This window comes from Sinocyclocheilus grahami, unplaced genomic scaffold (assembly GCF_001515645.1).
Source record: "Sinocyclocheilus grahami isolate Dianchi unplaced genomic scaffold, SAMN03320097.WGS_v1.1 scaffold1770.1, whole genome shotgun sequence".
NCBI classification, from domain to species: domain Eukaryota; kingdom Metazoa; phylum Chordata; class Actinopteri; order Cypriniformes; family Cyprinidae; genus Sinocyclocheilus; species Sinocyclocheilus grahami.
This window is the reverse complement of record NW_015506949.1, coordinates 1-25,124: the sequence shown is the minus strand read 5'-3', so window position 1 is coordinate 25,124 and position 25,124 is coordinate 1. Positions and strand designations below refer to the sequence as shown.

General features: G+C 35.7%; 1 protein-coding gene across 1 annotated transcript; it reads left to right on the top strand.

The window, feature by feature from the left end:
* Positions 1-2,460: 2,460 nt before the first annotated feature.
* Positions 2,461-22,370, top strand: LOC107572536 (uncharacterized). The gene is made up of 3 exons (XM_016258954.1): positions 2,461-2,628; positions 5,510-5,718; positions 21,363-22,370. The coding sequence occupies exons 1-3, from the start codon at positions 2,470-2,472 to the stop codon at positions 21,646-21,648; spliced, it is 654 nt and encodes a 217-aa protein (XP_016114440.1). The 5' UTR covers positions 2,461-2,469; the 3' UTR covers positions 21,649-22,370.
* Positions 22,371-25,124: the final 2,754 nt, after the last annotated feature.

Here is a 25,124-nt window from a genome sequence, read left to right as displayed (position 1 = left end):
AAACGCTGACAGTAGGGCTCTGCAGTATCTCACTTACACAGTTAATTTTCAGTACAAAACTCTGCAGACTTATAGTTCTCATCTATCCATACAGCTTGCACTCCGATAGTTATATGCTCTGCTAGGGCTGTCGCGATAACCGCAATATCGCAATACTGCACTATTGACGAGCAAACCGCAGAGGAATGCAAGACCCGCAGCAACGGCGATTTTTGCGTGTTTTCTTTTTTCGGAAGGTTATGCCCTTCTCGTACACTTTACACTTCATGCATGTGGACTGAATATTAAACAAGTTAGTAATTATTACATAATGTGTACCATGCTGATTTGTAGAGCTCCATAGATTTGCACTTAACAAGCCTAAACAGACAGTGAATGAGAGCGAGATCGACTGAGCGCGTGCGATTACTTGCGTCTGTCCTCCAGGCCGAGTCATATATATTTGTGAAAATAGGTTGTCATGTCCAAGGAAAGCGAGATCGCTTAGTCTTAGCATGGATGCATAGCTGGTCAGCTGAGCCTTCTAAAGTGGCGCTCAAAGTTGAAATGATTGTTTGAGTGTGTTTCATTACGTCTCTTTGAATGAATGAATCAGCGTTTTTGAACGTGTAGTTGAATGACAGTCCCTTTCCACCACCTTGTGGCGCAACACTGTAACTGCACTGACTGACAGCCCGTCTAGAATGCACGCAGGTGGAAATATCAATAGAAAGTCTCTTGTCCAGTCAGATTAGAAGATCAGATTACAACTAGGCTAACTGCTATACATAGAGGCTAATGATCTTATTGTCAGGTTTATGTTCTGTTATGTGGACCGTTATTTTGTCATTCTCTTCTGTTTACTTCACTTCCTGTTTCAACGCTATTTGGTTTCGGTTTCATTGTCTTCTGAATATGACCTTGTTAGTAACAATACACACACGTAACACATACACACACAAATTATATATATATATATATATATATATATATAATGTGTGTGTATTTATATATATATATATATATATATATGTGTGTGTGTGGCGATAATACCGCATACCATGCTATTGAGCCACTCAAAATTACCGCAAGGGAAATTCCCTCACCGTGACAGCCCTATGCTCTGCCCAACAGGAGGTTGACCATTTTGGAGTTTTTGAAAATTGCATGCGGTAGAAGTGTTCTCAGGTCCATTTTGCATCTGAAAACCCAAGATCTGACCTGAGGGGGATTGGGTCCAAAACTTTGACAAGTACCTCAGACACAGGTCATGTGATGTTAGTTATTTAGTTATGTTAGTAAATTAAAATAAATGTGCTTTTACTGAATGGACCCAAGAAGACCTGAATTCTTTTAAAATATGCCAATTTTCCATTATTCCTTTTGGTTGTTTAACAATATTTTATTATTTAAAAGAAATAAATAGTGATAATTCTTTAAGACAATGGTATTCCCCTTCTTCTCTGTCCTCTATCCATGCTTCTGTGTGTAAAATTATAAATCCTCCTGGAAACTGGTGTGTGTTTCACATAACCTGCACTCTGCAATACTCAAGGCATTCAAGAGAATGAGTCTCAATATTAATATAAATATACATTTTAAGATGCAACATAAAGCTTATGAGTGGTTTATCTATTTGGAATTGCTTACACAAGTGGGAAAACTATGTACTGTAGCCAAATATCAATTATCAGTTGATGCCAAACAAATCAACTAAATCAAACCAACAACAACAAAATAAAATAAACATAAATATTATTTTTTTGTTTTTTTCTTCCTCATACAAAATAATTTGTGAAAATCCACAGAAAACATATTCTCCTACATTTTTGAGATGCACAAAGTAAGACTACATTTTCTGGCAACATGAGTTGAAAATGTATAGCTAACCAAAGAATTACAAGGAAAGATCGGAGAATGAATTTCATTGAAGATGGGCGTACTGTTAAATTACGCATGCTGTGGTGTTTCTTGTTGCCTCTGATTTTGGTTTCTGTCATAACCGTGGTTGAAAAAGTGACCACTTGCCACTGCAATGCAGGCTGTGTAGACAATGTTGCTTTTACGTTCAGTCAAGTTAGAAAAACCTGCCGTCGAGTCGGACTCGAGTTTGGGTAGGAAGTGATTTAGGGCGACTTGGGGCAGGTACATATTTTAGGACCCAAGAAGACCCCTAGCATGCAGTGAACCTTTAAATAGTGGATTCATCATCGTCCTAATAGATTTATGTGATCATCACCAAATTTTGGTGTAATATATTAAATAACAATAATATATCAAATGGTTTAGCCATGGCGAGGCAATAATTTTATGGCAAAAAAGGGAAACATGAAGTGTTATATTGTTTGCATACATTAAAATGAAACTCAAGCTGTATTCAGTTTTTGCCAAAAAAACAACAACCTGAAATTAAATATTTAGTCAATTAGTTCAGCCCTCTGTTGCTAGCATTTGATGGTGTAAATGTGTGTTTCAGCACTTTCAGAAGACATGCAATATATGCTACGGCTAATGCTAAACCCAGAGGCCTGCAAAAGAGCCACCACACAGCAGCTGCTCTCTCTGCCCTCTGTGTGTAAACGCAAGTGGAAACGACAGCTTTCCCTCTGCATCATTGAGAGCTTTCTGTCCTTATTCCACTGGTGTCAGGTAAGAATCACATAATTTCTTTGTATATATAAGTGAAAGGTGAAGTGAGAAAGTACTATGTGTATTTGTGTGCTTTGGGATTATTCTGGGTTATTTGCTCTGTATTAAGCTCTGTTACCACCAAAAATTGTTTCAACTCAAAAAAGTAGTAATGTACATTTATAGTGAAAGTGTACTGGATAGTTTAAAAACCGCAATGTAGTTTTTGTTGAAGCACTTACATAAAGAATTATTAAAATGTTTGTGAGCTGTAAAGTTGTCCAAATCATGCTTTTCTGGGCAGATGAACATCTGATTAGGTGTTAAGAGGTGGTCACACTAGACTTTGAGCATGCACAATTTTTGATGTCACACAGATTTCAATTTAGGCTTTAAAGGGGTCATATGATGTTGCTAAAAAGAACATTATTTTGTGTATTTGGCATAATGAAATGTTTAATTTTAAAAAAACATTATTTTCCACATACTGTACATTATTGTTTCTCCTCTATGCCCCGCCTTTCTGAAACTCGTCATTTTTACAAAGCTCATCGGTCTGAAAAGCGAGGTGTATGCTGATTGGCCAGCTATCCAGTGCGTTGTGATTGGCCGAATACCTCAAGCGTGTGACGGAAATGTTACGCCCCTTACCATATTGTGATGTCTTGTCCCGGCCGGAGCGACGAGACAAAAACATTAAAACCCATTATAAACGAGGCATTTGTTGCATCCAGTGGGGACATAATTACGGATTATAATTACTTATACTGTCTTTTTACGCGTTGCATTGCATCGTGCCACGTAAACATAAAACAATGTCTGCATTTGTGATCGGAGAAGTGACAAACTACAAACGCTACTCTACACTGCTGAAAAACTCGCGTTTGAATCGTCAGTGGCAAATTCTTTAAAAATATAATAAATATAAATATGAGCGGCGGCGGGCGGGCTTGCGGCAACCACATGTGACGACCCCGGTCTGGACCCCGCTTCGTCCACGGTGAAAACCGATCTGGCGATCCACAGCGCGAAGTTGATGTATTTCCTCAGTGACCAGCAGGGATCAGCTCCAGGCATGACGAAGCGGATATCTTCCTCTTTCGTCCCCAAACAAAGTAGTTTCGCTTTCACAACGAAACACACAGCTGACATGTCTTTTCCCATACGGTGGAGCTCTGCAAAACATGTAGAAAAAAGATAGCATGTCCATTAATTAAGACATTGTTGAGTGCTTTTTTAAATTCCTTCTTTTGATTTAGTTAAATTGTGAGCATGTTGTATTAAGTAACGCCCATAATTTAAAACAAGGGAATGAATTAAACTCAATGAATGAATGAACTAAAATCAAGGAACAAATGAATAAAACATGCTTGTAAGTTGATATCTTTTTTTTTTTTTGTCCCATATGTCATGCAAGTCTCCACAAAATACATATTTTTTACATAAAGTCTGGGGACAGTTATACATAGTAAAAAAAAAAAAAAAAATCGTACCGCTCTCTGTGCTATATGCATTTGTACAATGATTAATCTCAGTTCTAATGATGCATATGAATGATCTGTTTTGCAAAAGAAAACAAAGCATCAAATAGACATACATTTAGAGTGACAACTTTTGCTAATGCACATCATTTTTTGACTTTGTTGTCTCATGTGTCTGTGTTCATGTCAACTACAGGAACATAGCGTAGCAGAAGTTGTTTTTTTCCTCTGTGTATGCTGTAAGCACCAGAAGCGACAACAGTATTAATTTAAATTACAAATTAAATAAATGTAATTTAAAAGCATTTAGTGGAATTCTCTTTTAAATTTAGCTGTTGTGTTATGTTGTTATATAAATAAACAAATTCAGTTTTTGGATCTCTAGATTAATTTATAGTTTGAGCTTTGACCTGCGTGATTAGCCTCACCAGTTTCATTAGAATTTTTAAGCAGTCAGATTACATTCATTTCCCAGTGCATTCCACATTATTATGAACTGAAATGAATGCACTTGTTTCTGTTTTGCAAACAGTTTGTTTTAGCAGCAAGCTAAAATGGACATGCCACTGGACATGGTAAACTTGGACATGCCACTGTCTACAGTTTAGTTGATTTATCTGTGAATTAATCAACATATTTTTTACAATAAATTATAATTTACATCATCCAGTGAGTCAGTGCTGTTAAAAAAATAATGGGATATATTATGTCCATATTTGTCCGCAAGTCCTTCTTGGTTGCTGTTTTTTTTTTTACCATATTGTATGTCAGCCTAGCGATGTATTTTGTACACAAGTGTAGTGTGGACTGAATAGGGAATAGTTTAATAAAAAAATTACACAAAGTCGCCCTATGCCAAGTCATATACTCGTGTGTCAAAACTGAAATAGAAATAAAAAAAACTACATTAGTGGACAAAAAAAAAAAAATGAAATAAAAAAAAAAAACTACATTAGTGGACTGAAATAAAAAAAAAGAAAGGTGATGGCTGATGGTTTTACATGACAGTAGATGGAAAAACTGTAGACTGTAGTAGATTAGAACAGATTAGAGGGTTGTTAAGGGATTCTCATGCTAAATTATAAAGTATTCTTTCAACATGTGTACATCTTTTGACCGTTATTTTTAAACTTTTTGATACTTATAAAGTGTGATCATTTTGTATTTTAACTAATTTTTTTTATTTAACTAATTATTTGGTGCTGTAGTCTTTCCTCTATACACTTCAACTGTAAAGTGAGTCAGTTAGGTTTTTATTATTATTGTTGTTGTTCATAGAAAATTATTTTCCTATTAGAAAATATATTAACCCTTTCTGTCATTGGATGAATTTTGTGGAAATTATTCACAAGAGATTGTTTGTACATTGTGTGAACAGACCTTAAGAACTCATTCAAGTATGTTTTGTTTTCCTCCAACAGTCCCTGCTTACAGCTGGTTGGAATTTCATATCCTCTCTCAATATGTTGTTTACCTCTGTTTATGAGACCTCATCAACCTGTACTCCTCCAAGAGAGAGGTGGGAGAGGGATGCAGACATAAGCAACATTTACTCCGACTCAGAAAGCCCCATTCCTGACTATGTGTTCCCTCCAGATGGTCCTGAACACTCTCCTACTTTCACCCACAGGTACAATGCACACAAATGACAAATTAAAGTACAGTTTCACACTGTACATTCCTAAATTCTGGGTTAACTTTTTATTTGTGGGTGTCACTGTCATTGATTGGATGAAAGCAACACACAACATAAAGGTTCTAGCATTGCATATCCATATATATTATCAGCTGTATTATAAAGTTTTTTTGTTAACTGGTTTATTAGACTATAAAGTAAGAATTAAACACTCCAAAACACTCTTTTCTTCACTCCGATTCACATTATCTATCACCATTTGCCATTTTATCCTTAAACACTGAAACAACTGTATATACCAGGGGTTATAATAACTAGTGGTCGACCGATATTGCCAATGCAGATATATCGGCCGATATTTGCCATTTTTTAAATATCGGCATCGGCTGATAAATTTTCCTGTTTGGCCGATGCGTTCGAGGCAGGACTTTTATTTTGACGGCACTGAGAACACAGTGCTCACATTCTCCCTCTTGTTCGCTGTTGTTGTTAATGGTTCTGTCTAAATACGGATAGAAGTCTGTCTAATAATCAGATAGAACGGTTAAACAAAGGAATTAATGTATACAAAAAGGCTTATAACGATTGCTTTTATATTATAAGTAATAGAAAGGCAAACATTATAATACCTTCTTGTTTTCCGTCAGCATTCAGCAAATATGCATTTATATCATTTAAACAAATCTTTGAATGTTTAATAAACATCTAATTTCAAAAACCTTGCAAACTTAGTCAGATCCAGTTGTGAGATCTTGTGAAGTGTGCATGTGACCTGCATGATTGCGTGTACTCTGCATGATAGTCGGTCCGTGTGATTTGAATACGGACAGGAGGAGAGTTCAGCTTCACTGGAGATGCGCGATCGACAAACTTTAAGAGTATCTGTACTCTTTACTCCACTACATTTGAAATGAGTGTTGCAGTTACACATTATATTTTGCACTTAGCTTTTTCAGCAAAAGTTTAGTTTTGCTACAAAAGACGTGATACTCAGGGCTTAAAGTTCTCCCGCACCCTGCCGGATCTCCGGCGTGTGGCGTTTGGCTGCGGGAAAAAAAAAGATAGTTGTCCAACATTTAAAAACACTTGTTGATATCACGTTCGAGTTCATGAGTTTGCCTACCAATGTATGAGAGGAACACATACTTTCACTCTCAACCAAACTAACATTACTAGCCAATCAGAAGTTTTTGCTTTTATAAACATGAGACGCGCATTAGTATCCAATTGCAGAGTCGCAGTTGATGAATGAAAAAGAAGCCTGGGTCTCGAGCGCAACACATTGAAAAAGCTGCGAGGCGCAATGGTCAAAGATTTCCATCTAACGTAATCTATATTTACATAGAAAAGCTATTAAAAAAGCAGCAGAGCTTTGTAAACAGCTCAGAGTAATCACGCCATATCCATAAGAACGATATGATTGCCAGAACAAATTTACCGGGATTTTTGAAAAGGTCCGGTTCACACATGATCTCTTAACGGTAATTCTCCAGTAAAGACTGTATGTGTGAAAGGGACTAAACTCTTCCTCTGCATATGCGGTGAGTTTGGGTTGCTTAACGTTCATCTGGAAAAACTCACTTGATTTGTAACGTAAATCATTTAAACCTATGATAACACAGGAGACTCCATCAACATTTCTAAATATGCGATTTATTGTACATCGCGATTTCAAAATAAATGTTTCAGACTTTGCATGTGGCCAAATATTAAAATTAAATGGATTTAAACGTTGAATCACATGAAACATCACCAGGCCGTTGGGGCCCTCTGCAGGTTTTTGTTATAAATATAGGCATATTACATTATGTATTTAACAGTGTTGTGCAATAAAACCATGTACTTGGTTTTGATACTTTATTTGGGACCAATTATTATTGCCTCATCGTTACTTTTATATATAAATATAGTAATATTAAAGCCTGTTTTTCCACTTAGTTCTATTTGTATTACTAAAAAATATCAGATTACTTGTCAAAATAATCAGATTACTTGATTAGCACTAGATTAGTTAAAACATTTCAAAATACAACTGCATTGGTTTACTTTCTGTGATTAAAAGACAAATATTTTGTCAATTTCTTAAAGTATTAAAACATTGTCACGTTCTAGTGAACCATGTATCTGCATTTTGTCTCACCTTGTGAGCTAAGTGTATTGTCACACCCCTAGTGTCTAAGAGCGTGATAAAGCTCATAATTTTCCAAGTGTATGATATAGCTTTCATTCTTCAGGTCAATCATATATTCATGCAAAAAAAATAAATCAGTTTGAATAAGGAAAGCGATAACTTTGCCATAACATCCTTTTAAATGTTAAAGTTGCCACAGTCATTGCATTCTTTGCATGTGCTGCACTTTATTTGTACCATTTTGTTTTATTAGTTTATTTATTATAATTTGAAAGATAATAACAACATTGATTGATAAGTGAGATCTGATTTTAGTCCTTGAAAAACAAAAAAGTAGTGCAAGTCCTTGAAAGTCCTGGAATTTTATTTTGCAGTATCTGTACGATCAGTATCTGTTTAAGTTACCAGTTCTTGAACCATTTTAATGTTTTTGTTGTTGTTAGTTGAACTGAACTGTAGTATTCTGTAGTAAACTGTCTTTGTATATTTGCTATTTTATATTAATTTTCTAGTATTTAATTTACCATTATTTCTTTTGAACAAAACAATTTCAGAAATTTCATGTTTTAGATTGTAGGTCATCTTGTACCGTCAAGGACAAAGCAAACCAGCAAAACTTGATATCAAAAGCATCCTAAATGTTACATGTGTTTGCACCATATTGTAGTGAGTAAACATTTTTGATATTGCTTTTTCAAATATCCCACCATAATCTGTAGTCTGAGCCTGTCAAGGGCTAATGGTAATGGCAGATACGTTACTAGTTAGTTTCAAGGAAAATCATTTTCTTTTTTTGTTGGCCAAATAACCCTGTGTACTGTATGTGTCTGCCCCCGCAACCCCCAGGAAAAAAGTGGTTTTATATATGAGATGAGGACATGACTGGAGCCGGCAATGAGGCTGAAACCAGCACATCCAGTGCAAGAAGGCTTCAGCTTTTTAATTTTACTTAAAGGGGTCATATGATGCGATTTCAAGTTTTCCTTTCTCTTTGGAGTGTTACAAGCTAATTGTGCATAGATAAGATCCCTGAAGTTGCAAAGACTAAAGTCTCAAATCCAAAGAGATATTCTTTATCAAAGTTAAGACTCCGCCACGCCCCCCTAAAACGGCTCGTTCTAACACGCCCCCACATATCTAGGTCACTATGTGGAAATATTAGCATAATGCCGCCCAAATGTGCACGCAAAGAAAGAAGGCGTGGTTTCAGTAACCACAGTTAGTGTTGAAGCAGCCATGTCAGGGAGACGCTGTGTGTTTCTAGGTGAAAGCAAAAGCACTTTATTTGGCCTTTCAGAAGTAGATGCATTTAGGAATCTTGACGACTGTTTCGTGAACCTAGGAGAGGAGGTAATTCTGACTTTGCTATGACAATCTGGCGCTTCTGAATCAGCTACTGTTTTGTTATTAGTTTAAGTATTTGCTATTGACTGTTCAAATGCGGAGTTTTGCGCATCGTGTGTGTGTGTGCGAGTGAGCACGAGAGAGGCGGAGTTTTGCGCATCGTGCGTGCGTGACAGAGAGTGAGAGAGAGATCACAGTGGAGTCAGCTGTCTTAACCGTGGCTTGTGTACTGCAAACACATACCAGCTTCATCACTGTGTCTGTCACGCGACTCTGTTCCCCTTTCAGGCTCTGTCTTTACATTTATTTTGAAAGATGAAGCTCGCGATTATGATAAGGGGCGTTACATTTCCGACGAGTGCTTGCGGTGTTCGGGCCAATCACAATGCACTGGGTCAGCGGGCCAATCAGAGCAGACTGCGCTTGTCGGAAGGAGGGACTTTGTAGAAAACGAAGCGTTTGAGAGAGGCGGGGCATAGAGGCCCTACAATAATGTACAGTATTTTAAAAATAATGTGTTTTTTGAACATTAAAGCATGTCAACATATTCTGTTACACCAAATACACAAAATAATGATCTTTAAAAAAGCATCATATGACCCCTTTAACATTATTTTATTTATCCATTATAATGAAGAGACCTTTTTTAAGGATATTGTTTTTTTTGTTGTTGTTTTTTTTGTTTTGTTTTGTAATTGAGGCGTTCAGTTTTATTTTGGTTTTAGAAAATAAACGTGATTGCTCTCCTCACAAATCAACTCTTTCTTGTTTTTGTTACATGTTCTCTGTGCCTTGCCCTGGACTTTTATGTCACTTCCTGTCTCCCGTGGTGTTTGTAGTCAGTTTATTCATTGGTTCCCCTTGATTAGTCTCCTCAGGTGTGTCTTATCTTTTTATTGTTAAGACCTGTTCACACCAAGCACGATAACTATAAAGATAACGATAAAGATATAGTTCTAAACATCGTTCTCAATCTTAAAGAGTAGAAGAGTCCACACCACAGCTATAAAGGCACAGAGAAACGATATCGTTAGAATCATGTTCAGAACTATTTTTTCCAGCTGATGAATGATAAAAACATTGACAGCCAATCATAATCAATCCTGCTATCACAAGCTCGAGAATTTAAAGAGACAGACGAGTGTTCGCTTAGAATAATACTAAAGTACTTTGTAACACAGTAACTTGAGTAGTTTTTCATACTTTTTTTTTACTCTTACTTGAGTCATATTATTTTTCAGTACTTTTACTTGTACTCAAGTAAATTATTCCTTAAGTAGTAATACTTTTACTGGGATAGTTCACCCAAAAATGAAAATTCTGTCATTAATTGCTCATGACGTTTCAAACCCGTAAGACCTTCGTTCATCTTCGGGAAACACAAATTAAAATATTTTTGATGGAATCTGAGAGCTGTCTGACCCTGCATAGACAGCAACAGACAGGGTTCCCACACTTCTTGAAAGTACCGTATTGACCCGAATATAAGAATGTTTTTTTCTTGGAAATACATCTGAAAAAATGCGGTCATTTTATATTCAGGCCCTAGACTTTGACATGTCAAATAATACACCCACAACAATAGGTGGCGCCAAATACTTCTACTTAGATTTAACTTCTACTCTTAATAAGATTTTGATAGGCTAAATGTCCTAATTCAGATGGGCTACCTGTTTTTTTTTAAAGTGTATATATTTTTAATGTGATTGTTGGTACAGTTTACCCGTTTTTACCATACTTTCAAAACAAAAATTAAAATAGGAAAAATATGCAATATGAAAATAATTGAAGACAAAATGTGTTTTACTGAGAAAAAACAAGATTTGGTTTTTAAAAAGCTTTTTCCAAAAGGTACATCTGGAAAAAGGGGGGTCGTCTTATATTCGGGCCAATACGGTACTTGAATTTCAGACATATGGATTCAAGGCCTGGAAAGTACTTGAAAACAAACCTAGGTCCTTGAAAGTGCTTGAATTAAATTTGAAATAAATTTTGTTTATGCAGGGATTAAAGTTTTCCGTTGCTACGACGGATTTCCGTCAATTGGAAAAAAAAATTAGGGGAAAAGAAACATGTAGCGTGTTGTTGTTGTTGTTGTTCTGCCGGCACACCAAAAATCATTCCCGGCCACAGCTGCAGCTTCTCAGTGACAACATAGTGACGCCGCTCGCATCATTCACAGTCGGGTTATTAGCAGAGAACACAGAGCAGGACTTGAATTTCTGCACGGGATTGCGGCTATTAATAACAATTCTACTCATTCCCGCAGGTTCCACGCTTATAACATGATGACAGATGACGGAACTCAATCGCACGCTCTCATTTTCTGTGCGCCCACAGATCGCGATAAGGAGAGTGACAACTTTTAATAGTTATTAAGGGAGTTTGCAAATTTTGAGTGATATTGAGTTAATACAACAGTTCAATAAACAAGTACTGCCTAATTTTGCTCTATTTCTTCAACGAAAATAGTTCCAAATATAGTAACAGCTCAGCCGCTGCTCATCTCTAAAAGCAAACACAGCTGAGTTTCATTCATTCAATGAAAGTGCGTTTTTGAATGAATCTAGTGAGTAAGTGATTCATCATTACCCATTCATAAAGACAATCACTTGCTTCATTCCTGAATGAATTAGCCGTTCGAATGAATCAATTGAATGAATGATTCAGTGATAAAATCAGTGACTTGTTGCCATCTGCTGGTGGATTTAGTTTCATTTTTAGCGTATAATTTCAGTTATTTAAATCATTTAATATTTCTGTATTCAAAATTTTATATTTAAAACATTAATCTCCACATAAATGTATGAATTTAATTGCACTCATGCCACCTCTGAGCCTCATTAAACGTCTGAAAATGTACCTACAAGCCACTTTTGTGTTCTTCTGTGCCACCTTTGTACAAATTAATTTTTTATTAATACTAATTTCATATGATTGGTAACCTATTTGTCTTATTCTACTTCTTATTATATTGTTTTAAATAAAAAATTTAAAAAGCTTATAAACGTACATTTTTGAATTTGACATAGATGAAAAAGATGCCATTACAAAGGTAAAAAGAAAATACCCCTGTAAGTCACTTTGAATCAAATGTCACCTCGTATTAGAAAGGCTAATTTTTGATCAGAATTTTTTATTATTGATCAGAAGGTGCTCCTACTTTTTTTTTTTAATTAGGAGGACAAGCGCTCCTAATTACAAGAAGAAAAAAAACTTTGCTTTTAAACTGTGTGTGTGACAGGTATGGCTGTGGAATGGGGGTTGGCTAAAGAAAATTTTTCAGTCAAAAGATTTTACATTTTTTTTGCTTTAACCCCTGTTTATGGTGCTATTTCAAAAATTGTCCTATATGTTCTGTCAAAGACAGAACGAAACGGCACTAATGATTGGGGGTGGAGATGGGGTAGTGCGGAAAAAACAGTTTTCTTAAGCCCGCTCCCGCTGAATTTCTGACCATTACCGCCCACCCCCGCAGCGTGTGTGTCCCGCTCCTGCAAATATTCTAATATTGTATATTATTTTCCGCACATCAGGGAGCCACTATCAATATGCGGGATATTGAAATCGCATTTGACTGAGCGCTCGCTGTTCACTTTCGATTTCGCGATCATGCGTACTCTGTGTAAAGGGAGCACATCTTACAGTGTGTGCATAATTATTAGGCACGTTGATATTCTGATCATATTTTTTTCCAAGCAAATTTGACCAATTCCAAACCACATCAATCTTAATAACTACTATTATTTTTGTATTTAATCATTTAGAAGTGATATATAATTGTACATGAAGGCTGGAAATAAAAAAAAATCCTTATTAAGGTGTGCAGAATTATTAGGCAGGTTTTCTTTTACAGATGAAATAAGCCAAAAAAGAGATTTAACTCCGACTGAGAAGTCAAAAATGATTAAATCCCCATGAGAAATATTAAAAACAAATGCAATACAGAAATTTCAAAGTTAAGGCATGACCATTGGTCAGCAAAATGCTCATTGGGTCAGCGGGGTCAGAAAAAAAACAGGTGGAGAAGAAAAGAGCATGTTAACTGTAAAATAATGAATGTGAAGAATTAAGTGTGAAACCATCAGAAACCTTTTAGTCTCCAGTGCCACTATTTTCCAGAACTGCAACCTTGAGTCTCCAGAATTACAAGGTGACAGGTTCTCAGAGACTTTGCCTGGGTGAAAAATCCTAAAAAATTACCCCTACTTAATAAGAATAACATTCTGAAGTGTTGTGAAATACATGAAGACTATTTTTATAGGCTTTATGGACAGACAAGTTGAGAGTGACTCTTGAAGGACCAGCAGCACATCCTCTTGTACCACTGTTAGAAGAATTTATCTTCTAGAATCTGGCAGTATGTTTTAGGAGCTCATTTTTGTTGGTCTCTGCAAGACAGACGTTTCAGGATAGGAGATGGACTAAAAATTAGCTCCCAAAACTTATGCAACATGGAGCTAAGGAGAAAATGTAGAACTTGAAAAATTGGAAAAACAGCTTCGTGAAAAGTATTTACAGTTTAAAAGCAAATAGAAAGTCCTATTTTTTAAATTTCTTTTCTTTTTATATATATTTTTTTACAGATTTGCACATGTACAAGGTTTAAAATGATCATGAAATATTTTCAAAAAATACTGATGTTTTGAGCAGCTGCATGTTTGAGCTGCATTCCTAGGTCAAAGATGAAAAATTAGGATTTACAATAAAAAGTAATTTACAAAATTATTTTGACTTGAGTTTATTTGTTAATGAGTAATGTATCTTTTGAGTGAATGTGCACATTTTTTATGTTAACAGGTTTTACCATGTTATTACAACATTTAACCACTTTTTATTAATTTAAAAATTGAGAAATTCTTTCAAATTTAAATCTTGTACAAGAACTACAGCAAAAATCAGTTTGATGCATATTTTATCAATATTTTAGAAATTGAATTTTATCACCAGTACTGACTTCAATGGATTTTTTTATTAAATTACTTTGAACACAACTGCTCAAAATGGTCTAAATTTATGAAACCTACACATTCAAAACATTATTGCTCTGAAATTTTTAATGTAAATGTTAAGTGTAAGTGAAATGTTAAGTACTGTAAGGACTTTCAAGACACTACATATTCTGGGGTTTGAATTTGATAGGTGCTTGATATAAAATAAATGGTGCTTTAAAAAGTCCCTGAAAGTCCTTGAATCTGGTGTTCATGAAAGAGTGGGAAGCCTGAACAGAACTGAAATGTTCTCAAGTCCAGAAACGTAGCAAGGAGATCTGTAAAATAATCCATGTGACATCAGTGGTTCAACCGCAATTATACGAAGCTACAAGAATACTTTTTGTGCGCAAAAGCAAAAAAAATAACGACTTTATTCAACAATTCGTCTCCTCTGCATCACCGTTGCACCATTTTGGAGAGTATCAGCTGGACGTAAACAACGTATGCTGTTCTGTGTCAACTGTAAAAGAACTAACCCTTTAAGTACAATTTCTTAGTACTCTTTCCACCACTGTGAGTAAACATGCTTTTACCACTATTGCATTGTCTGTTCCAGACCGTTTGATATATACTGAGTATTTATTCGTTTTTAACCCAAACGACCCATGTTGTTTTTGGAGTACGTCACAGCAGCATTCATCTGTTATTTTAATAAGTGAAACGGTTAGCCAATAACAGCAGTGGGCATTTACCTGCGAGTCTTAAATGTGTCCGCCTAAAAAAACAGAACGTTCTGCAGAGAGGCTCAAAAACAGGATAGAAAATAGCATATTACTTCTAAATTATGATGTTTTTTAATGTAAAATCACAATAACATTATAAGTGAACCTCAGATAACATTAGAAATAAATAAAAATACAGTTCATGATCCCTTTTAAATATTCTAACAGTACATGGAAATTGTCTTTTTTTTTAACCAGATCCTGTCAGAACACATTTGTCTAGTATATAACACCCGTTAATGTACAGTAGATCTATGTCTGATGTCTGATATTGTTACCCAAAACCAGTTATCACTGCTTTTTGTCTGGAATGCACCACATTCATTAACTGTTTTCAATCAGTCCAAGAAGACACTCAGAGGCAGGGTAAGAGCAGGAAATAAGAGACAAAGTAATGGAAACCATGAGCAGATATTAATGAATAATCTTGGTTGTGTCTCTTTCAATGCAACACAAATTGCATACTTTACCAAACTGCTTCACAACATCATCCCTGAAAACTTTAAAATTGGAAACATTAAGAAATGGAGACAATTGCCCCTTTCACACATATAGACTTTACTGGTAAATTACCGTTAAGAGATCATGTGTGAACAGGACCTTTTCAAAAATATCAAAAGTTGTAACATTACCGGTAATCTGCTCTGTGTGAATGCAGAATGAAGATTACAGGTATGAGCACGTTCAAGTTCAGAACGCTCTGACGCAAGACGTCTACTCAAGACGACCAATCCTGAGCCGTTGAAATTCAAAGGCTCTGGGCCAATCACAACATTCTGACACAGATGACGCATTTACACCGCACTAGTTCGGTTTGAAGTCATCTAATATGATGTCTCTGGGCCAAAAGCAGCTGCATGAACGTGAACGTTTGAAACAAAAACATAACATCAGCAGGCGCAACTGTTTAAAGGTAATAATGTCTGGTTAATGATGTCAAAGAATGTACCAGTAATTTGAAACCGATGTGTGAATGGTGCTTTACCAGTAAAAAGACGGAACGTCGTTGCCTGTGTGAACAGCGCATTTTTGTATTTACCAGTAGTCATTCCTGTAATTTTACGGCAACTTACTGGTATTAGCCTACTGTGTGAAAGTGGCTAATACCTTTATCTCTAACTTAAGACAAATATCCCAATAAATACTATCATAGGATAAAACACTAGCAAGCATTGCAAAAGCAAGGAAAAGCAGTAATATAATAAAGTGAAATGTGAATAAATGTAATAAATAAATGATAAAATATTAAATTATTCTAAATTAACAACAGAAACAAAAAAAAATGTAATATAATACACAAATGTATTATGTGACATATCTAATGCAATAAAGCCACTTTCTCTCTATTTCTCTGTTTCTCTCTCTCTCTCTCTCGCTCCAAATTAAAGCAGTTCACAGCAAAAGCTTTTTTAATACAAAATTGCCTGTCTTTTGCTGCTATTCATTTTATACAAATTATATATATATTGTATCCTAAATAGGGGTTGAATGACTTCAGATTTTTTTTGAAGTCGACATTTATGTGATGAAAGTTGAGTCTCTAGGGCTCATCTAGTTGACATGGTTGTAGAGGTCGTCTCTAGGTGCTGATCCACCATCTGGTCTGGATATGGACTGGATCTGGGTGGCTACAGTGACCATCTGGTCTGGAAACAAACTGGATCTGGGTGGATACAGTGACCTCGAAATAAAAGTGAAACAGACTAATATTAGCGTAGATTCCATTCTTCTTACGATGTAACGAGTACATTGGGTGTTATGGAAAGTGTTCCTGGTTCCGGTTGACCTAATTAATGTAGCCTAACAATCCTTTAACGGATTTGAATGATAGAAATGTGATCGTGCGTTATGTGTATGCCAGGTTAAAGAGATGGGTCTTTAATCTAGATTTAAACTTGACAGAGTGTGTCTGCCTCCCGAACAATGCTAGGTAGATTGTTCCAGAGTTTAGTATGGTATGATTTTGATATTCTAGGTATAATCAAATGGCCAGAGTTTTGAAATCATTACAGTAATCTAAAGCATTACAATAATCTAACCTTGAGGTCATGAATGCATGAATTAACGTTTCTGCATTTGACATTGAGAGCATAGGTCTAATTTAGATAGATTTTTAAGATGGAACAATGTGGTTTTATGAATGCTAGAGACATAGTTTTCAAAGGAAAGATTGCTATCAAATAGCACACCTAGGTTCCTAACTGGTGATGAAGAATTGACAGAGCAGCCATCAAGTGTAAGACAGTGTTCTAGTTTATTACATGCCGAGTAAAATGCTTTTTTTTCAGAATTTAGCAGTAGGAAATTACTAGTCATCCAGTTTTTAATGCATTCCGTTAGTTTTACAAATTGGTGTTTCGTCGGGCCGCGAAGAAATATAGAGCTGAGTATCATCAGCATAACAGTGAAAGCTAACACCATGTTTCCTGTTGATATCTCCCAAGGGTAACATGTAAAGTGTAAAAATCTCTCAACTAATACTGTAAAATATACAAAAGTCAGGTGGTAGTGCATTATAATATTGAAGGTTGAAATTTACTGATTTGTGCTGTACAACTGCTTAAATGGCACTTAATGACGTTTTTATATTTATTGAGTTACAATTAGGCTCCATTAGTTAGTTAGTTTTTTTTTTTTTTTTTTTTTTTTTTTTTAATATACACATTTAAATAGTGGCTATCATAAAAACTTGGACGGATTTATTCAAACATAAATAAAACTTTAAAAAACGGTAAAAAATTATAATGAATGTTATTTTTCTTGCTGACTTATCGAGTTTATGGTCACCGAATATGCTTTCTGAGGTAAATGTGATGTTACATGAATTGCTGTTGTAAGAAAAGCTGTTGTATTGACGTCCTTGCGTGGCTGAAACACTGATTGAGCGATTACATGAGACAGGATACGGACTGAAAAGTTGGGATGTTTAGTCATGTTTATTTTGTGCTGAAACTGGTATTAATGTGACGGAGATGATCAGTTCACTTGCGCCTCGTGCTGCCGCATCTGTTGAACTGAGGCGCTACAGCGATCTGTCACTCCCCATGAAACAGCGCCAAAATAGCATTTATTGTTTGAATACTGCAATACAATGGACATAAATTGAAATCTGAGACTTTGTTTCATATTAAAAGTACCAACGCACAATGCTTATTGCGATTTATTGGATGGGAGGTGCGCTTCAATATTCTATCCATTAACTGAAAACAGGATGGACTAATCGATTCTCGGAATTTAAGAACCGATATCATTTCGTAAAAATGAGAATCGATAAAAATCGAGATATCGATATCTTTTACCCAGCCCTACTCCATACTGTACTTGTGATCGATGTGATACCGCTTCATTCACTTCTACGAATTGATGACAGTCAGATAAGTAAGATTTAAACCATGCCAATGCAATTCCACTAATGTCAACATAATTTTGTAGTCTACTCGAAAGAATATTGTGGTCGATAGTGTCAAAACGTGTTCTGTTCTGAGAGTTTGTTCAGCTAGTTTTCTGTAACAGGCCAGTGGTTGCTCTCTTAAGCTGCAAACGCAGATTGTTTTTCTTCAATATCAAATGCTTTCCCTAGTAAAAAAAAGTAATATATTTAAAATAAATTTTTCATACTAAGTAGTTCAAATCTATTTACATATTTACTGATGTATCGCTTGCGACTTACTAATATAAATATTACTAATACCTGTGCACAATGCACATTTCTTAATATTAAGCCTAAAATGTGTTTTAAAGGGGTCATTTGATGCTTTTTTAAAGATCATTATTTTGTGTATTTGGTGTAACAGAATGTTGACATGCTTTAATGTTCAAAAAACACATTATTTTTCAAATACTGTACATTATTGTACAGTAATATAGTCCTCTATGCCCCGCCTCTCTCAAACGCTTCGTTTTCTACAAAGTCCCTCCTTCCGACAAGCGCAGTCTGCTCTGATTGGCCAGCTAACCCAGTGCATTGTGATTGGCCGAACACCGCAAGCACTCGTCGGAAATGTAACGCCCCTTACCATAATCGCGAGCTTCATCTTTCAAAATAAATGTAAAGACAGAGCCTGAAAGGGGAACAGAGTCTCGTGACACACACAGTGATGAATGTGTTTGCAGTACACAAGCCACGGTTAAGGCAGCTGACTCCACTGTGATGTGTCTCGCGCTCTCTCTCTCTCGCTCGCTCGCACACACGCACACACACACAATGCTCAAAACTCCGCATTTGAACAGTCAATAGCAAATACTTCATATAATAACAAAACAGTAGCTGATTCAGAAGCGCCATATTGTCATAGCAAAGTCAGAATTACCTCCTCTCTTAGGTTCACGCAACGGTCGTCCATAAAATGCATTGCTGTTCTGTTGTTAGTAATCTTAAAGATTCCTTAATGCATCAATTTTCGGAAGGCCAAATAAAGTGCTTTTGCTTTCTCCTAGAAACACACAGCGTCTCCCTGACATGGCTGCTTCAACACTAACTGCGGTTACTGAAACCATGCCTTCTTTCTTCGCGTGAACATTTGGGTGGCATTATGCAAATATTTCCACATAGTGAGGTAGATATGTGGGGGCGTGTTAGAACGAGCCATGTCTTGTGGGGGCGTGGCAGAGTCTTAACTTTGAAGAATATCTCTTTGGTTTTGAGACTTTAGTGTTTGCAACTTCAGGGATCTTATCTATGCACAATCAGCTTGTAACACTCCAAAGAGAAAGGAAATCTTGAAATCGCATCATATGACCCCTTTAATGTCACTACTGATGAGGATTGTATGATCTTTGTCTTTATGTCGGTCTTTAAATGCAAGATATTTAAAGTTTACCTAAAGTATACTTGCAATAGTTCCACTTTAGCACAATCAAATATATTTCAGTATCTTTAGTTGGACTTCAGCACTACTTCCACACAATTAAAGTTCATTAAGTACAAAATGAGTTGTTCCAATTTAGCAGACTTTTAAGTATATCAGTTTAGTATACTGAAAGTACAGTTGCAGTGTATTTTTAAGTACATATGTAAATGTATATGTAGTATATACTTAGCATGAAATAAATGCATTTCAAATCCATTTTAGTATAGGCCTATTTATTTTTCACTAGGGTTTACTTACTGATGTACAATCTGTTTAAATACTAAAATAATTTTTCCTACAATCAGATCAGGAGAAGAGGACTGATTTTACACAGGAGGAAAACTGATCATTTGAATCAGTTTATGGAGGTACATGCATTAAAATGCTTTGTGGAAAGACCTCAGAATCTCATAGAGACGTTAAGAGTGGTTCTTTTGACTTATAAGAGCAAGCAACAAAATGGCAATGCACCAGCAATCACCACCCTAGAAACGGCACAACAATCACAAAGACAACACCCTTGGTACTAAATCAAAATAATTAAAAATCTTTCTGTCAGACTGTAATTTCACAAATAGCGGAAGTGAATCAGTGCTGTCGCATCCTCTCTTCCTCTCTCTCTCTCGCTCACACACACCCACACTTCCTTGTGCAACTGTATGCAGGCTAGGCCAGTGGTTCTTAATCCTGGTCCTAGGGACCCCCCGCTCTGTACATTTTTTTTATGTCTCAGTTCATGTTCAGTTCATGGAGCTCTCTCCTAACAAGCTGATGATCTCAATCAGGTGGGTCAAATAAGGGAAACATTGAAAATGTGTAGAGTGGGGGGTCCTCGGCACCAGGATTAAGAACCACTGGGCTAGGCTATTGTGCAATGAAAATAACCCCATAGCACCATCTAGTGTCCAAGTTGTATGTTTTCAAATTTCGGCACACAATAGGCCAAAGTAGAACATACATAAATAAATAATACTAGTCGTGGTTGTTGTAAAAACAGAGCAATAATCAACATTACTATTCAGGAAAGACATTTATACCTTGTTTGTGTGGGGGACGCTAAGGGACCTGGATGATGGATAGGGTGGTGCTAGCCCCCCAAAAAAGGTTGAGAATTACTGATGTAAAATGGTTTTAGAATGTAAAATTATTTTAGAATGTAAAATGGTTTGTGAAATATTATAGATTTTCAAATATTTCAGATTATCAAAAATAAATCAGTTTAGGTGAATACAGTGATGCTTTGATTGGTGGAGTTTTCTGTACACTGCAGGGTCATGGATAGTGTAGTTCACCAGAAAATGTAATTGAAAAATAATTTATAATGGTTTTATGATTACTTTCATACAAAATAAGTCACATTCCCAGAAATGCTTGATGTAGTATCCTTGAGGCTTTTCATGCTGAAAGAGTCCTTGATTTTGGTGTTCATAAAAGAGTGGGTACCATGCAGCATAGCAACCACTTGCATCACAATGTATCCCTGTTATCAGTACTATACAGCATGCTAGCATCATGGGGGTGAGTTTTGCACAGACTTTCTTCAGAAAATGTGAAAATCAACTTTCTACATTTTTGATCTTCTGTTTTCTTTGTACAGAGTCCAGGAACGCATATCTGTTGGCAGTACTTCTACGCCACTGTCAAATACACACATCAACGACACACACACATCATTGCACAGCAAGCACACACACTCTCCCTCCAGAATCCATTCCAGCAGCAGCTTGAGCCTGGTTCATCACAGCTCCCAGCACTGTATCAAAGACTCACCCTGCAGCCGAGAGAGAAGCTGGATCACTGCTGAACTGTCTGATAAAAGTAACTTTGAGCCGAAGAACTTGCTTAGTCTTTTTGATGAGGCCACCCTAGAAAGCAAGCCTTGAGTTGTGAATGCAACACTTCTATCAGTATATAGCCAATGTCTAATTTTAAATTGCCATCTGACCTTTTGTAAGATAACTTTCCTTTATGTGGGGAAACATTTAAACCTGGTTTGATTATAGTTTTTCCTTGTTGTTTTTGTTTGTTTGTTTTTTTGGCTGGTGCAAGTGTGGCATAGTTTGCCAAGACCTCAGAAGACTTGAGATACATGCATATCTTTAAGAGAAAATTATATCCTGTGTAAATTGTACAGAAATTTTGCAACATGTTTTTCAACATGTTGGCATTTCTGTCAGAATAAATCAACTCGTTCAATGATTTGACACTCAATTAAAAGGCTGTATGGAAATAGCATCAACACACCACTCCTAAGTTACTCTTTCCTATAATAAGTTTTATTAGCATTCGGCCGGGGTCACTTCAGACAAAGCAGAGCAACCCCACAAGCAGAAAAATACACACACATTTATGCCTTGCTGTTTTTGTTAAAAAATAACCAAGTTACATGAGGTGTGCATAAGCTGAACAGTTTCTACAATTTGATTGATTACACTCATCTGGGCTGATAGTGGCAGTTGATGTTTCCTAGTGATAATTACTGAAGTCTAGACTGTTTAATCATGATATGCATAAACCGTTGATTGGCCTCACACTAGTTCCAATTTCTCTGGGGGCCTATTGTTTCAGTGTTACTTTTTACCTTCCTAGAAGCATAAGCATGCACAGGGACATTTTAGGGTTTTTTTTCTGATTAAAGCATAAGTATAGAACGTTTTTCTGTAAATTTCCAATAAAATGTTTACATGAACACAATTTAAAATAAAACATGTTTATTAAATTGGGAAATAGCTACTGAAAGACAACTGAATTGCTTCTTTTTCAGATTACACTCAAGTGTGAACATCCTGTGAACAAAATACATTACTTAGTTTGTTTTGCAGATCGAGGGCAATATTTTTTATTAAGCAGTAGAATCTAAATATACAATTTATAAATAAACAAATATTTATAGTTTTGCTGAATATTGCAGTCCGTTTGTAAGGTTGAATAAAATTGTTGATTCAGTTATCTGTATTTGGCAATATGATGTAATGGTGTAGAAGCCTGTGAAAATAATATTTTAATTTGGCATGAGTGCAAAAACAATCCATTTTTAGCTTATATTTCCAGATTGTGATTGAACTGAGTTTCAGGAATATAATATAAAAAATATTTTAAAAAGTATTAAACTGCAAATGCAAGTGTTTATTGAATGCATTGTTAAATAAACAACTTTCCAATTAAAAACTAAATAAAAGTTTAGGATTTTTCTGTGGAATTTTCTATTTTTCATATAATATGCAATGACCAGATATAACATGATGGTAATTTGTATGATTCATAGACTTAAATTACTTCTTTCTTTTTTTTTCAATTCAAGTTTTTAAATCTATTCCAAATAAAAGTTGCAGAATAACTTGCTCTTCCTGTGAAAGGCACATTGCTCTAACTTTAATATTTAGACAGTAAAATCTATCAACTTGAATAATGTTACAATTAAAAAGAAAGTTTTTAGGATTCTTTCAGGGAAAAACTCAGAAGTAAAGAATAATAAAATAAACAAACAAAAATGAGCAAATACTCAAACTCGGACAACAGCTATTTGCATTTGGAGAAAAAAACTGGCAAATACTTGGCAACACAATTAAAAGCAGCAAACTGGGGAAAAAATCAAGCATTACATCTATTAAAAATCAATCAGGCACTATAACTCAAAATGCATCTGAAATGATTTATTTAGGTTATATTACTTAAAACTCCATATTACAGACCAGAATGCATCGTTGGAAAAAGTCAAATCTTTTCTGTGGGATGTCTCCATGCTGCAGGTATCACAAATGCAATCAGAACAATTAGAAAAACCTTTATGCATTCAGGAAACACAAAAGCACTTCATCACATACCAAATAAAGAATCACCTGGTCCAGAAACAGTTTCCCAGCAAGAGTTCAAACTGCCTACATTTCTCTCATTCCAAAACCAAACAGGCATTACAGCCAATGTTCCAGCTACTGTACAATATCATTAATTAATGTAGACTTGAAAGTCATCAGCAAGGTAACTGGCAGGTAGACTGGAATCTGTGAATTCAACCTTGTAACACCCCGATCAAACTAAAACAGTTCCTCTAACACAAACAGAACACCATTTTTTATTTTATTTCTAGATGCAGAAAATGCCTTTGATAGGGTAGAATGGTCCTGGGCCACTTGTACAATGAAGGCCTGTTCATGACCTTCTATCTTATTCAGTCAAAATACAATTTACCACATCATACATTCAATATATACATTTAAATTAAGTCATAAAAAATAAATTGGTTCTGGGACTCTGAAGATGTTTTATTCCCCCATATACCCCACTATTAAATCTTTAAAACAAGATAAAATAATTCACAAAAATATACATTCTTAATATCTACAGAAAATTACAAAGTCACTCCAATTCAACAATGGGCTAACAACATAGGTACAGATCAAAATATTAACTGCCAAGGAGTTTGCAGCTATGTTTGTTCTGTCTTGCAATACCAAAATTCAAATGATTCAATACATGATTATCCATAGAACACACAACACAACATACAATAAACTTCAGTGCATGGGTTACATAAAAAAAATCTAATTAATCAATAAATTAATAAATCTGTCCACTTGTTCAAAACTTTTTGTTGGAGGACATAAGCAGGCTGTCAGACATTCTTGGGTTGTTACGCCCCGTTTAGGGTAAAGGCAAACACTCGAATGAACACACACAGGTACTCTCAGTCTTACTAACACGGTATGAAACTAACTAGCAAATTCAAGCAGACCAAACACAGCGAGTGAGCACAAGGCTGATGTAGGAAGTGATGAAGGAGGCTTTAATAGGTAGCTAGGAGTCAGCTGACCAATGGGCGTGGCACCAATTAGACTGCAGGAACCAATCAGTTTTCTTCCTGGACAGAAGACACACAAACACCTCCCAAAACAAAAGAAAACACAGAAATAGAACATTGGGGACGTAACACCCCCATACACAAGAACAAACATGTTTCATGTTTAAGGACAAGTTCTTGACAGAGAATCAACATTAACATACCCTTGCCTTTCTTATACTTGATGTGCAAGTACAGAAGTTTCTGTAGAAATGTTTCTGATGTAGTGAAACTTGTATCCAGCCATGCCTGGGAAGCATCGAAGTTCTCTCTTTGTCTGAAGTATGGGGAAATTAACAATGGCAGTGACTTTTGGCTTATACTGTAGGAAGGCATCTGGAGTAGCAAATGCTGAAATCTCCGATTTCCGACTTGCCAATAACCCTTGAGTAAGTCTAACTTGGTTACAAACTTCTCCCAATTCTGACAATACAAGCTTCTATTCTTGGAAGCAGATAGGAATCTGCTTTGGTGACCTGAGAGAGAGTATAGGCTACTATGTGTCAAAAAGTTTGATTTATT